At 35.9% G+C, this 16,056-nt stretch overlaps 1 protein-coding gene and 1 long non-coding RNA gene across 5 annotated transcripts in view; one reads left to right on the top strand and one right to left on the bottom strand.

Annotated features, from left to right (window-relative positions):
* The window catches only part of LOC105833360 (WD and tetratricopeptide repeats protein 1), a 213,377-nt gene that overhangs the window by 124,757 nt on the left and 72,564 nt on the right, over positions 1–16,056 (top strand). For all 4 annotated transcript variants that reach the window (XM_036294553.1, XM_036294560.1, XM_036294549.1 and 1 more), the window contains 2 exons: positions 3,264–3,391; positions 3,491–3,571. In XM_036294553.1, coding sequence (XP_036150446.1) covers positions 3,264–3,391; positions 3,491–3,571 — 209 coding nt within the window. The remainder of the gene's footprint in view (positions 1–3,263; positions 3,392–3,490; positions 3,572–16,056) is intronic.
* LOC114255108 lies at positions 7,146–15,386 on the bottom strand. The gene is made up of 2 exons (XR_003626402.2): positions 9,977–15,386; positions 7,146–9,679 (listed from the first exon to the last, which is right to left on the bottom strand). It is a non-coding gene; the product is annotated as an uncharacterized LOC114255108 (long non-coding RNA).

Raw genomic sequence — 16,056 nt, 5'->3', positions numbered from 1 at the left:
CTTGCGCCATTCATTAATGAATTAAAAATACTCATACAAGATGGGTTCATATTTGGCGAACGTCGTATTAATGTTATTCTTTCCACTATTATTTGTGATGCTCCTGCGAAATCATTTATCTTATACACAAAAGGTCATAATGGATTTTCAAGCTGTTCGAAATGCACTATTGTAGGAGAATATATACAGAAAATTATGTGCTTTCCTTATTCTAAGACTGCTTATAATCTCAGAACTGATGAAGAATTTTTACAACAGACTGATGAAGAATATCATCAAGGAGAAACATCGCTAGTGCAAATTCCAAATATTGGCCTAGTATCATCTGTTGCATTAGATTATATGCATCTAGTTTGCTTAGGTATCGTAAAAAAGTTATTGCTGTTATGGATGAAGGGACCATTGACAATAAGAATTGGTAGTACAAATACAAACTGTATATCCGAACATTTGATTGCATTAAGAAGTTCAATGCCAAAAGAATTCCCACGAAAACCGAGAAGTTTATCAGATATTAAATATTGGAAGGCCACTGAATTCCGACAATTCATATTATACACTGGACCTGTTGTGTTGAAATCAGTCTTGCAACGAGAAATATATGAACATTTTCTTACATTACATGTTGCTATTTCAATACTAATAACTCCAACATTAATCACAAATGACGACAATATAAAATACGCTGAACAATTACTGGCCTACTTCGTGGAAAGTTTTCAAGTTCTATATGGCAAACAATTTATTTCCCACAATGTGCACAATTTACTTCATTTAGGTAATGAAGTAAGACGAAATGGAGCATTAGATAATTTTAGTGCTTTTCGATTTGAAAATTTTTTAGGCAGTTTAAAGAAATTGATTAGAAAACCCGAAAAACCGTTGCAGCAAGTAGCATGACGATATAAGGAACGGCAATTGAGAATGTTTCAAGAATCAATAATAGTTCCTAATACATGCCAATTAAAAGATGAACATCATGACGGACCCCTTTTACCAGACTTTCTACACAATACCGTAATACAATATAAAATAATTCACAGTGACAAATATTACATTAACTGTAACGATACAAGTAATAATATTGTAATGCTAGATAATAAACTTATTGTAAGAGTTTTAAACATAATAGTAATGACACGAACAAATAATATTTATATTATAGGAAAAAAGTGTAACATTATCGGTAGTATGTATGAAACGCCATGTTCTTCAGCAATACTGTCTATTTTTACAGTTATAGAAGATAATCAATTACTGCAGTATTATACTATTAATCAAATAATATGTAAGATGTGTATTATACGAAAAACGGAAAATGAATTTATTGTCATACCGTTACGGTACAATAATTAAAAAAATTATTAATTAAAAAAGTAATTAATTAAATTAACATACACCAACGGATATCGAATATCGTTCCATTCTAGATTTAAGTAAGCATTAAAATGAAGCAAGTCCAGAAAATGCCCATCCTGATCAATTTATACGCTAGAATTACACATGCATGTATGGTTCACACATGTTTAATTGATGTATTATATATATAAGTCAGAGTGAACATCTTCTGGACTTGCTTCACTCAATCTAGTATGGGACGCAACGCTGTCGTGATTACAGAATTTGTTGCACATCTATGTATCTTTTAGCTCTAATCTTACATAAAAATTTAAAATAAAAATAACCTGCTCTATTTTTTTATTTGTCCCTTAAAACTATGTAAAATATTACTTATTGTTAGTTCTAGATTAAGAAATACGGATTATACGGAAATAAATTTTGCAAGGTTGCAATATAATATTGCCATAATATTGTGCAATATCTGTTAGGAAATATTACATTTGTAATATTGCTACAATATTGCACAACATCTGCTAAGAAATATTACATTTGTAATATTGCTGCAATATTGTGCAACATTTGCTAGGGAATATTATATTTGTAATATTGCTACAATATTTCTGCAATATTGGTTATATTATGCACTATTGCAATATTTCTGCAACGTTGCAGCAATATTTCATGCTGTAGGGGCAATGAAAGATCTGAAGATTGATCATGATTAATCTAGCAGCAAAACCTTTCTCTATTCCTTGTTCTCTGTTTCCTAGCAACGTTGATCTATCAATCTTTTCAAACATTCAAATACATTCATTCTTATTCATTCATTTCTTTCACTCACACGCTTGATCTTCTATTCATTAATTTATTGAAATAGTTATTTCATTTATTGAGTTATTTAACGAGTCGAATATATTTCATACGAGCACACAAGTTAGGTCAAAGGTGATCGAAGAAACACAACAATATGTGTACTTTAATTCTGGAAAAGAATTTCCAAATTTATAAAAGAGATATATACGAAACCTCATTAATGATGTGCATGAATGACTCTACATTATCGACCTCGATCAAGTTTGAGAGGCAGTCCAGCATCGCCTTAAGCGTGTTATACGTACATCATCAGCTAGCCGAAACATGTAGATCCGGCAGTTGACTTTTTTTTACATTTAGACACGAAAAACCCCTGAGCGTACCATTTAGACACTGTCATTGGCTACCCGGAAAAGAAAATTATAATCTAATTCTTTATTTAATCTAATTACATTAAAAATTAAAATTTAATTTTCTGAGAGATATAATTTTATTGAGAATTAGAATTTAATCAACTGAATTTTATTTAATTAAGAATTACATTTTAATAATCAATTTATTTATTTTAATTGATAATTAAATTTTAATTCTTAAATAAGTTTATTGTAATTGAGAATTAAGTTTTAATTCTTAATTATATTTATTTAAATTAAAAATTAAATTTTAATTCTTAATTTTTAATTAAATAAAATTTAATTCAGAATTAAACTAAAATTCCCTATTAAATTTTGTTGTAATTGAAAATTACATTTTCATTTTTAATTGAATAAAATTTAATTGAGAATTGAATTGTATTTCTCAATTAAATTTTGTTGTAGTTGAAAAGTAAATTTTAATTTTCAATTAAATTTTATTGTAATTAAAATTTAAATTTTATTGTAATTAAAATTTAAATTTTAATTCTTAATTAAATTTTGTTGCAATTGAAATTGAAATTTTAGTTTTCAATTATATTTTGTTGTAAATAAAAATTAAATCTTAATTCTCAATTAAATGAAATTTAATTAAAGAATTTAAATTTAATTATTCAATTATTAATTAATAATTAATTTATTTTGCAACTCTAGTGCGTGCATATATTTAATATAATCTTTTTTTTCGATTAATAGGCAAACGAGGGGTTCGAGCACCAGAAATATTCACTAGCAATTAATTTGTATAATAAAGCAATTTCATATTGTCCAACGGCAGCTGTATTGTTTGCGAATCGAGCAGCTGCTTATATGAAACGCGCTTGGTAACTATTTCTCTTTTTTGATAATAGTATGTATAAGATAAATAATTATAAGATTGTTTTACACATATATATAAATACACGTAATTGTGATATTTCTAGGGATGGCGATATTTATGCTGCTTTACGAGACTGTAAGACAACGTTACTTTTGGACCCAGAACATGTAAAAGCTCATTTTAGGTAAAGTCAATTAAAAAAAAATCAATATATAAGTATCAGTTTTGCAAAACAATAAAGTTTGCGAAAAACTTAAGGAGGCCGTCTACATTAGGAGGCTAAAATTAAGCACTAATTTATGATTTTTTTCTAATGAAACTAAGCAATGCATCTTTTTGCGATTTTTTTTCACTTATTGTGCACGTCTTTAGGTACTCAAAACAATTTTTATTATAAAATTTTATTTATTTAATTATAAGTTGTAAGCAAAAATGCACAACTGCCTTAAAAAATTCCTTCCACACTGCGTACACGATAACATACAGTAGAATCGACTGAAAGAAAAAAACCAAAGTTTTTTGTAAAGTTTATGAGTTGTAACCGCCGCTCGCGAGCGACGGCCAACTTCGCCTCCGTCCCTGGTCGCGGCCCTGAGCCGCCCGGGTGTCGGGGCGACTATCTTCGCGAGGTTTCCCGACGTCACACTAAGTTGGGCGCCAGGTACGTTAAGCGTACCACTCTGTGTGAACCAACTCGCAAACAAATGTTACAATACTTGAATCTCGGGAAAGACGGGCGCACGCTAGGCGACCGGGGCGTTAGCGGCTCCGAGATCCAGCTGCTCAGCCCTCAAATGGCAGAGGGGGAGGTTCGGTGCGGGCGGATGGAATCGGGAAGGCGAGAGAATTACGTACACGACACAAATGTAACAGAAAAAGTAACAGTTGTATTTGACCGTAAGAATTACAGTAGATGACGACTCTGCGGAGCGGTGGTGGCTCGCGCGCGTTACCAGCTGGCGTCCGCTGGGTATCAAATGGTGCGAGAACGGTATATTGAACGAGCGGGTTATGATGCGTACGCGGGAACTCTCCGACTTGTCTTACGCTTAACCCGGCGTCGCTGGAGGACGCCGACTCCCGCCAGGATGACCTCGCCAAGGGCGAACGGGACGGATCGCAACTCCGAGCCCGCGCGACACGCGACGGACTCGTGTTCTCCCGTGCTCCAACGATTCTCGCGAAAGATAAGCGCGACAATTATTAGTTATTCGCCAGTCCGGCGGTATGAGACGATTGCGTCGATAATAATCAGAGTACATTCACCGAAGGGCTCGCAGTAGCAGTGCGATCGACCAAATTATACAACAGTAACAACTAAAATTTTCCACGACGCGACAAGATACCGCGCGGGAGTAACCCGCGACACGACGACCGGACGAAACGACAAGTGACTCGGCTGCGGATCGGGACGCACACGCAACGCGAAACTATCATGAAATACACAGCGCGTAGCGAAATCACGCGGACGGGCGCGATCGGGCGAGACGACGATGCTCCGTTGAATCCGCGAGTTCGGGATTCTCATAAATACGCCGAAAGATTTTGCGATAAGTACGCGATTTCCTCGCGGCTCGCCCAACCCGCGAAATCGGTGGCTTTACAGTTAGTGTGACGCTCGTCTCACCACTTCGCCTCTCTCCTGCTGGCCTCCTCCGGGTCGGGATGGCTCTCGTCCCTGCGTCCTTCCTCACAGCTCGGCTCGGGATTGTGGGACGCACGCACAGTTTTTAACTCTACTTCCGCAGCACGAGTGAGGGATCCTGGATCTCGCGGGGGCCGCTCGGCGGCGCGCCCCACCTTGCCTCCGGCGTTCCCGGCCCTTATTGGTTGATTTCGCGAAAATCGATTTTCGCGCAGAGCGCGGTGCCCACGCTGTCGCCGGCTGATCGATCCACGCACGGCGGTCGATGATTATGGGCCCCGGGCACGGGAATCCTGGCGCTTCCTTGCGCGCCCGACTCTTTTCTCCTCGCCCGGCGTATCCTCCGCCATCGGGGCGTCATTTCCTCCTCGACGGGGCGTCGGCGTATCTTGAGTTGTCGTGATTCTTTCGCCGGACTTCCCGCGGCATCGGGTCTGCAATCGTCCCGTCGGGATGTCGGCATCGCGCGCCGTCGCTGGGTCCTGAAAGCGTGATTCAGCGGCAGTATCGGAATTCTTACATGGCACAAACGGTAGGCAAGATAAGGGCGGCATTACCTACGGACCCCCGCTTAAAAGGGTCTTCTTTGACTCCCTCGTTGCCCGTTCCTCTGTAATCTCCGGGAAGATTTTCCGTTGAGACGAGACGTCCGACAACTACAACGAGATCTTCATAGCCACCGATCTCCGCCGCACCCGCGGTATAACGCTCGCCAAAAATCTTAACAAGTAATTAGATGGACAGCACGTGGGACGCCACATACACCAAGTACAAGAGAATACGCTTTTGCGTCCGCTCCCGAGCGGGAGGACGCAGGGCCCGCGGGATGTTATTGCATAAGGGCCTTCAGGGCCTTGTGACGGACAGCAGCCTGCGGCTGTCACGTCACAGAGTATAGCTTTTAAGTGAACCTAAGAAAGCCATACATTTATTATAAAAAATTTATAAAAATGGCATTTTGAAAAAAAAATTGATTTTTTGTGAAAAATTTTTGACTTTTTAAATAACTTTTTTTTACATGACTTAATTTATATTTTAGGTTCACACAGATAATAATTTAATAACCTTTAATTTAAGAAAAATAGAAGTGGATCCGTTGATTAGTTTTTTTTAAATCGTGTACGCAGTTTTGAAAAAAGTGGTTTCGAGAAAAACGCGTTTAAAATTTCCAATCAAAGAAAAAGGTTGATAAAAGCTTGCTAATGATTGTTTATCCGTACTTTTCGATTAATCTACTATCCCTGCTCCATATAAATGTCCTCAGTGTCCTCATACAATTTATTCTTCTCCAACAGCCATTGTTTGTCGTAAGTACGCGTTTCCTGCGCAACAGATTTGCTATGACGATTTTGGCTAATCGTGCGATTTTCGTTCATTCTATCCGCAACATTTCTACATACTGGTCCAATAATTATTTCCATGCATGACGTGATTCTTAGAACCGACAAATAGCCTTTATTAAAAATTCTAGCAGCTATGTAGGCAGCAATTTCAATGATTTTGCGGCCGCAATGGAAGTGTTTTGGGGCCAGTTGTCAAATCGTCGCATTAAAACTTTCATTGGCATTTTGTGTATACCCACCTAAACACCTCTCAAGTAATTCTTTCCGAGCAGGCAATGTACATTTTCAAAAACCGTTAGGGATTTTTACTTGCCGTCCCGTTCGGAGCGCTCAGGACGTGCGCACTGCACGTGCTCATTTTGGCCTGATACAATTTGAATCTATACTTGGGACTTCAGGAGCATGTTCTACGGATGAAATACTATCGATTTAAGCAAGAAAAAAAAATCGATTTTTTTACCCTTTAATGTAGACGGCTCCCTAATAAACAAGCTATGTCAATTGTATCATACAAATATTTAAGATTTTTTAAATAACATAAGTTAAAACAAAAATCGCAAAATGACTAAAAAATGACTAACAATAAATTAATTAAAACACGCACGCGCGCGCGCGTGCACACACACACACACACACACGCACGCACGCACGCACGCACGCACGCACACACACGCACGCACGCACAACCTACCCTTATTTTGGGGACTTCCGTTTCTTCTGCCTTACTCATTCAATCTTTTCTTTTACCCCTCCCACGTTCTCTTTATTCCTTTTTTATCCTCTTTTCTTTCTCTTTTCAATTCTCTCAGTCAACTCTCCTTTCGCCCCTAAAATCCTCTTCACTATCTTCTGCCAACTTTCATTGCCTTTCTTCCAATCTCTACATTCCTTCCACATAATCTGCACATTTTCTTGTCTTCGTTTTTTCAATATCTATTCTCTCTCATTCCGTTACTTAACCTAACCTTATGAGTTTATTTCACTTACTCTCTTTTCATCTTTTTTTAAAATTCTCTGGCACCTCTTTTTTCTTCACACATTTATACCATTTGTTATATTCCTACTCTTTAATTCTTTTTCTTTTTTTTTTCTGCAACTGTGTATTCTTACTAAAAATAACCTCAAAATCCTCTACACTTTTTTCCCCATCTATCTTCTGCAGTTTCTACCCTCTATGCTCAAAGTTATCCCTTCTTTTTTTTCCGATCCTATGCCCACCTTTCTTATCCTATCTTTCATTCTTATCTCTTCTAAGCATTTTCTTGCCAACCTATTATCCTTTCCCTCATTCAACCTCTTTGTATGCCTACGCTTTTTTTCCTGCTCTACCTCTTAATTTATTCTTCTGTATCTTATCATATACTCCGACGTACTTTAATCCAATCCTAACATCCACCTTAAATACCTTTCCTCTAACCTCTCTATACTATTTCTTTCTTTCCAGCCCTATATCAACTCAATAACCCATAACCGTCTATACTAGTCTGTTGAACAGCCATAGCCTTTCCCCCAATCCTTTCCATACCTTCTCTTTCTAATCTTCCAAACTTAACCCATCACTGCCGACGCTCTCCTCACTTTATCCCTTATCTGAGAATTTTGTCCCCCGTTTTTTTGCAACATGATAGCTGTACTCCTTTACTTCTTCTATTCTTCTCTCTTTCCATTACTAACTTTTTCTATTTTCCTTACCTCCTTTTTTTAAATTTTATTACTCTTGATTTCCCTGCGTTTAACACTAAGTTCTTTTCATCTAAGTATGTTTCCAGCCTTTCTAACATACTCCTTATCTGATCTTTCTCCTCTGTTACAACCAGATTGTCCGTGTATGCTAGCGAGCACCTCTCTTTCTAACCTCACATCTACTCACTTAAATCTTCTCATTGCCTCCAAGTCTGTTATCAAAATGTTGAAAAATAGCGGACTTAACGGACACCCTTGTCTCACTCCCCTCCCTGTCCAAAACTCTTCTCTTATTTTTTCTATTCTAACTTTGCTTTTTGTCTCTCTTAAGGTTTTCATTCTTTTTATCAAACCCACTCTTACTCTCTCTCTCTCATCGCTTTAATCAATATCCCCCTATCTACCGAATCAAATGCCGCCTTCAGGTTTACAAATAACGCCATCATTTTCCCTCCTTTTCTATCTATACATCTATTTATCAGATAATTAAGTACAAAAATGTTATCCATTGTACCTCTATTATTTCTAAAACCTGCTTGATTATCTGCAATTATCCTCTTTTCTATGTCCTCCTTCAACCTCTCAGCTAAGATCATTGCGTACACCGTATAAAGTGAGGGCATCAAAGTTATCCTTCTATAGTCCTCTACCTTCAGTTCATCCCTTTTCTTTATTATAGGCACTACTACACTCCTTCTCTAACCACTTTTCTTCTTTCCGCACCCTACTTAAAAAAATTCTTACACCCACTCTTCCAGCCTCTCTCCCCCGCAACTTCCATACTTCATTCGGGATTTTATTAATTCTCCCCGCTTTTCTTAAACCATTGGATGTCTACGTATTTAAACCATGAAAAAATTTTCTGAAACAATTTTTAGTCTTAATTTTCTTATATAACTATGATATTAATCTACATTTGAGGAATAACATTCTTAAAATTTAATTATTAATCCATAATCAATTCTTATTATCCCGATTCAAAAACATGATTAAATACGCCTAGTGAAAAAAATGGGTATATCGAAGAAAAACCAGATAGATGTGAAACACTTGTTGATTTTTGTTTAAAGAATTGCGGTACAGTCTGCAAAATCTGCAATGACATTACAGTAATAAAATGTGCGTGGTGTACTAACTTTCTGTGTATGGAACATTTTTTTGCGATAGAAAATGAAGCTTTTACTCATATTGCTGTGAATATAAAGAATAATGCCAATTATTGTGGAATTTATACTTATAGGCTGCGTTCCGAAATTTTACTGCCAGTATTGAAAATGTATAGTATACGTAACATGAACTAGACTTTTAGTACTAACAATGAATTTCGGAACGCAGCTATAGATTATGAAATCTTGCTTTTACTGGTTGGATCTCGATTGCATTTTGCCTTTACTGGCCAGATTTCGGTTATATGTTGTTTTTATTGGTTGGTTCTTGATCATATCTTGCTTTCACTGGCTGGATCTCGATTACATTTTGCCTTCACTGGCTGGATTTTGATCACATCTCGCCTTATTTGAACAGATAATTAACTTTTATTTCCTTTATTGGTCAAATCACTGACTGATCTTGCCTTAATTGATTAGATCAATCAACACTTTCAAACTCCTGATTGTTTTATCTGAAAACGTCAAAAAACGTTTATTTTGCACATTTTTATCTTGAAAATCAATCCCAAGGTCGACTTTAAGGTCATTATCAAATATATTACTTTGAACTGTACAACTTTGGTTGTATCATTTTTTTCATAATATGCATCGTTTTCGATAAATACAAGATTCTCCCAAAAATTATTAAATGATCCTTTTGAATCAATCGGACCACCCACGTTTTAAACGTAAAATTTTACGCTCTATCAATTTTTGGGGTTAAAAGTAGGCTATTTCCTTTAAAAAACATGAGGTGATCTTGAACTGACCTTGCAAGTCGATCTTAAGGTCAACGTCACCATCAAATGCATCACTTTTAACCCTACAACTTTGGTCCTGAGCACCTTTTTCAGAAAATGTATCGTTTCTGAAATAATTAGCCATAGCTGTTTCCACCCTTAGGGATTGAGGGGTGAGTTTTACCCTTAAAATGCGTATATAGCTGAAACAAAAAAAAAACACGTTTAATATTTTTTGGTGTTGTGCCCCTTATTAGAAAGAGGGACACAGGTAATTGGGATCGCTGTCGTTACTTCTCGGGTCAGGTCTCGTAAGAGATGAGCCAGTAGTGGTTTTGAATACGGTATATATTCTTTTACTAAGTTACACTGAATCTACTGAGTTACTGATTCGTATTGAAATACCCGTACAAGTATCGTGTCGAGCGACATACGTTCGTCGCTGTATAATGTGTAGCAAGCCCGCTCGTTGTCTGTACCTCGGTGATAATATACACCGATTTTTGGTATAACCGGGGAGGGTACTTCCCGGTCACTGACCTTTGGTCAATGCTCTTGCTTAGCCAGCAATTGCTGGCTATGCGGATTCTACCCCAAAATCAGGAGATTTTGGGTGTTGTCTCTTAAGCAACCGGATGCATTGCCCGGTGCGACGCCCGGTATATAGGCTGAGCGATGTCCGCGCGCGAGGTGTCATTTGACACCTTATATCGCTTGCGACATTTCTTGTGTGAGTGCATTACACTCACAACAATGTTTAATCAGTATTTTAAGTTTTATTCAAATCGGTGAGTGTTAGTTGGGTAGTGTTATTTGTTAATATTTCTGAAAGGTATTCTAATTTTTAAAAATTTAAAAAATTTGTTGAAAAGTTATGAAATTATACAGAAATTGTGAAAATTAAAAAAATTTTTTTAGAAATTTTGAGATATTTGTATGCGGAACGTATCTATTTCCAACGAGTATGTTTACCCGCACGAATAGAAATAGCCGATCCGCACAAGTAACACATTCTATTTTTTTGTACAATTGCATAAAAAATGACGGAGGCGAGAAGTGGTTTAGGGCGGAGGACGGGAGATCTGCGGCGAAGCCCCCCCTCCGCAATAAAAAAATTTATTTTTATGTAATTTTATGTAAATAAATTATTTTACTAATACATGAAAATTTACCTTTGTAGCTATAATAAATGTGTATGATCAAGAGGTTATCGTCAAAACTTTTGATTTTTTACATTAAAATTATGCTTGTTTTTTGACAAATGCATCGAGTTGTTGTATTCATTAATGTTCATTACTGCAAAGTTGCACTGCTTGACTTTAACGCGGCCTTGATACAATGACGCGTGATGTCTGTGCAACACGAATTGACAGGTTATTTATCTAGGGTAAGGTATGTTCGAAAGCGTCAAAGTTGCCATAGATGGCAATAGAATATCGGTAATTTATGCAAAAGTTTTTAAGTGTTATAAACCATATGCGTGTCGAGAGATGACGTGTCTATGGTACGACTTAAATGTCAAAATGAAGGGGAAGTAATTAGTCGTACGGGATTTTAATGAAATATTTGTGCGGGAATGATTTTCGAACGACTTTTTCACACGGTTGATCGGTGGGGGAATCAGTTACTTGTGAAAGAAAATTGTACAATTAGTAACAGAGGCCGATAAAGGGCCATCAAAAGGACCGTTTTTGACACACATGTAACAAAAAATAAATTAACAAAAAAATTATTTTGTTGAAAAAATGCTTATAATCAAACATAAAAATGAAATTTGCTTATATTAGTCAACAATAGATTTTAGTGTAACCTAATAATAATAAATTATAACCTAAAAATAATAATTTGTATAAATTTTTTGTACCTCTAGCTCACGTAAATTGCACGTTGCAATCCCGGCAAAATCATTATTTTTTGCAATAAATTTTTTATATTTTTTTGGAGAAAGAAAATCTTATACTTTAAAGCATCAGTATTATTAACCACTTCATCGGCATTGACACCATATGGCGCGGAAAATATGTGTGCCCCAGGGGGCATTGACGCCATAGGCGTACATCGTTTATTTTTTAATTGACTGGATCGATTTGCATGAAAATTAATATCCAAAGATTTTTTGTGTCGCTGAATATGAATCCAAGGTCCAAACTCAAAAATTCAAAATGGCGGACCCAAAATAATCAAAATTTTCCAATTATTATGAAAGCTGGTATCTATGGGTTTTTTGAGTCGCTGAGTACGAATCTAAAGTCAAAACTCTAAAATTTAAAATGGCGGACCCAAAATAATCAAAATGTTCCCATTGTTATGAAAGCTGGTATCTAGAGGTTTTTTTGGGTTGCTGAGTACGAATCCAAAGTCAAAACTTTAATATTCAAAATGGCGGACCCAAAATGAAGCCAAATTTAGCAATTCAAAAACCCCTGTATTATAAATTTTATCCAAATAAATTAAATTAAAATATTTTCGGTCCGCCATATTAGATCCGCCATTTTGAATTTTAAAATTTTGATGTTTGATTCGTAATCAGCAACCCCGAAAGCTTTTAGATACAAAATATCGTTGAATTGCGATTATTTTTTTTTCTTGCTCACAAGGGCACGAACAGTGAAATTTCGCCTGCCGACGAAGTAGTTAAATTACTGGTCTATTTAATTTGTAAAATTACGTATTTCACGTAAGCACTCTGTTTCAAAACTGACAAAAAATGAAACTGGAGACAGTAAAAGTTATTAATTAACACAAATTATTTACATAAATTATTACCACTATTAATTGATATAAACGAATTTTATTTTATGTTTAACAATTTTATTGTTTCTTAATTTTCTAATTTACTATTGTTAATTTTTATTTTTAAAAATTTTATATTTTAAAATTTTTTAAAATTTATAAAAATATCGCACAGTTCTAGATTTTATAAGTTTTTTTTTAGAAATTATAGTAGTAGTATATGTTTAGAGGGTGGGGCCAGTTTGGCTCCTAGGATTCTTTAGATCTAAGATCCATTATCACATTTCTGTGTATTTTACACTTAGGTTTTTAATCCCAACCTCTTGACCAACCGTCAGAGACCAGGTATACTAGGTCCCCTAGTCTGACTTTTCTAAGGATTCCACAAAGGCCCATCTCCAGATCGAGTATCTTTTACAAATCAGAGCAGGGCAGTGGCATAGGATGTGCACTGTTTTCCCCGCTTTGTCTGCATAGGCGATATACATCGTCGTCTGCTATCTTTGGGTAAGCCTTCAGAGTCACCGTGCCCCGTGAGAAGTCCTATTGTGGTCCCAAGCCGCTGTGTGTTTATTGCTGTTAGTTCTATTGCTCTATTGTCCGTTGGCCCTTCCATCAAGAGTTTTGACCGATCATTTGTTCCATCTAGATAGATATTCTTTGTTCATCAGCTTTCTGATGGTAGCTTTACCAGTAGCAAAGGAAAGTCCGATTGCTCATTCCAAGGTGCCTTTCTTTGAGCCCTTCTTAGCCAGGCAATTTGCCACCTCATTGCCTCTTGTACTTTGATGTTTTGGCACACATGCCAGGGTTACCTTGTTTAATATACTTAGTCTCTTGAGCGCCGTTATACAGTCCCAGAACACTGAGGTTTTAATGTAGAGCTTAGCCAGCGCTGGTAGGACTACTCTGTTGTCAGTGCAGATTGTTGTGATTTTGCAATAAAAATAAACCGCATCCCCCGGCCGCCAGTTGACTTTCTATGCAACTAGCCAAGTGGTGTATGGCGATTTCTGTGGATCTCTCTTTTTTGTAGGTTTACTGCCGCCAAAGGCTTCGTCAAGAGGGGGATAGTCTTTAGATATATGTTAACCAGTTTTTTAAGGTCTTTAGAAGAAATGTGAGAAATTAGATGTGAGACTAATAGGCCTTAGCAAGGATGTGGTCATTACGTCCTGTCTTTGAGATGAAAAACATCCTTGTGCCTGTTTAGATTTTTGGGATGCTTTAGTGCAATTGAGCCTTGAAAGTTTTTGTCAGCGGACCTAACAGCTCGTTTACTCTTTGCTGAAGCAGTATCGGATAGATGCCATCTGATCCCTGTGGCTTGTAGGATTTGAGAGTCTTGATAGCCCATTAGGATGGATCGAATTTTCAAAAAGTGCTTAAATTGAAACGTAATAATGCGAAAAAGTTGCTACGTTTTAAGACAATTACAATAAAAAAATTTTTGTAATCGGACAATATCTTCAGGCTGCGCATGAGGTTCAAGTTCGAAAAATTTGACTAAATTTTATATTTATGAATTTATATATTATTATATATTTATGAAAATTATGAAAAATAGCAAAAAATGGTCAGATTGCAATTAAATTTGATTTGTGACATTGTAATGAGCCTATCAAAGAAAGTATTTATTATCCAAATAGCTTTCTCCAAAGTGCTGGGGACGGGAGGTCGATTTTCTGTACAAATGGTGAAAATTGTGCGAACACTACATAGTAGAGGTGCAATACAAAATAAAAGAAGCAAACGAATCAGAATGAATTAGCCTTCCACTCTTTCACACTTTTTTTACTCATTTCTTATATCTTATCCTTTCATTTATTAGTGCAACTTTTTGCGTTCGTACATAATTTAGTTTAATGAAAAAGATTGAGCATTCACCCGTGAAGATGGCTGCATTTTGAATTTTACCCACACCCTTCCCAACCAACAAACCATACTTCGAACGTCAAAAATTACTTCTGTGGTGTGCTTGAAAATACACTAAACTGCGACTTATTTTCAAATTTGGGCATTTAAAAACGAGAAAGCAAAGTCGCTCTAAGTCGTCCCTTTTTTCTGGTCTCCACACCTTGGATGCCGCCTCTGTGACTAATTTTACAGTGCATTCACCTGACAAGAGACCGTTTTGTATTGCAAAAGTGGTATAAAAGAAACTAACGTTACCAGTCGATAGATCACGTTTGAAATAGGTATTCTAGATGGTTAAATCTTGGAATTCTGTTGTGGGAATCAGAAATAAGGGACAGCTTTATTAGAGCAACTCTGCTTTTTTGCTCTTAAATGCTTAAATTTAAAAATAAATCGCAGTTCAATGTATTTTCAAATATAGAAGCAATTTTTCACGTCCAAAGTATGGTTGATCAATTGGGAAGAGCGTGAGTAGAACTCAAAGTGCAACCACTTTTACGTGGTAATTGCCCGGAGTATAGCTTTATACTTCTGGAGATCACTCGGTATTCAGGAGATACCGTTAACGACGCGGTTTCCCCCGCGTCATGCAGCTTTCGGCACGGTTGCTTACACCTTGACTTGGCGTTTTTTTTTAGCTGGCTGTCCCCAGGTACACCCGGGTGTCCTCGGCAGCCATTGCCCCTCGACCGTGTCAAGGTGGGAATCCGTGCGGAGGGTTTAGTAATTATAAAACAATTTTAGAATATCTTAAAATTTATGCATATATAAAGAATTTTAAAAAAGATTCTTAAAATTATTTTTTAAAGGTATTCTAATTAATATAAGAAATCTAAGAAAATTTTTAAAATGTTATATAAAATTATATAGAAAGTAACAAATTTTGAATTTTTTGTATAGAAATTTTGAAAAATTACATAAATAATTCTGAGAAAATTTCTAAGAGTGATGGAATAAATTATATATCCTTTATATCTTTACAATTGGAGTTTACGAGTGAAAAAAAATTATATTTTTTCTTTTTAATAATTTAAATATGTATTATTATAAATTTGTTTATAACAAAATTTTTAATTTTTATTAATAAGTATTAAAAAATTAAAATGAAATTTAATTGTACGTAAAATTTTCTGTTTCCAGAAAACAATTTTGATTGGGTTACAAGTGCATGACGTCACATTGCAATAGTTTTAAACTATCTTACGCTGCATTTCACTTAAAGTTTGCAAGCATCTTTATTCTTATTGAACATTTGCTGAACAAGAAATATGAAATAGTATCATGAGCGTGTTACCAACTTTAAGTGAAACGCAATCTTAGTGTTTCGTGCGATTTTTCTTCAATTTTTTTCAATATATGTTTTAATCCTTTGTGTCACAAATTTTTCCATTAATTGGTTTTTTGTAGAAGTTGATGTATTGGGATTTTTGGGATTGCTGATTACGAATCCGGTATCAGAT

Source organism: Monomorium pharaonis, chromosome 1 (genome assembly GCF_013373865.1).
Source record: "Monomorium pharaonis isolate MP-MQ-018 chromosome 1, ASM1337386v2, whole genome shotgun sequence".
Lineage (NCBI taxonomy): Eukaryota > Metazoa > Arthropoda > Insecta > Hymenoptera > Formicidae > Monomorium > Monomorium pharaonis.
The sequence above is the reverse complement of the archived record's forward strand: the minus strand, read 5'-3'. Positions and strand labels throughout refer to the sequence as shown.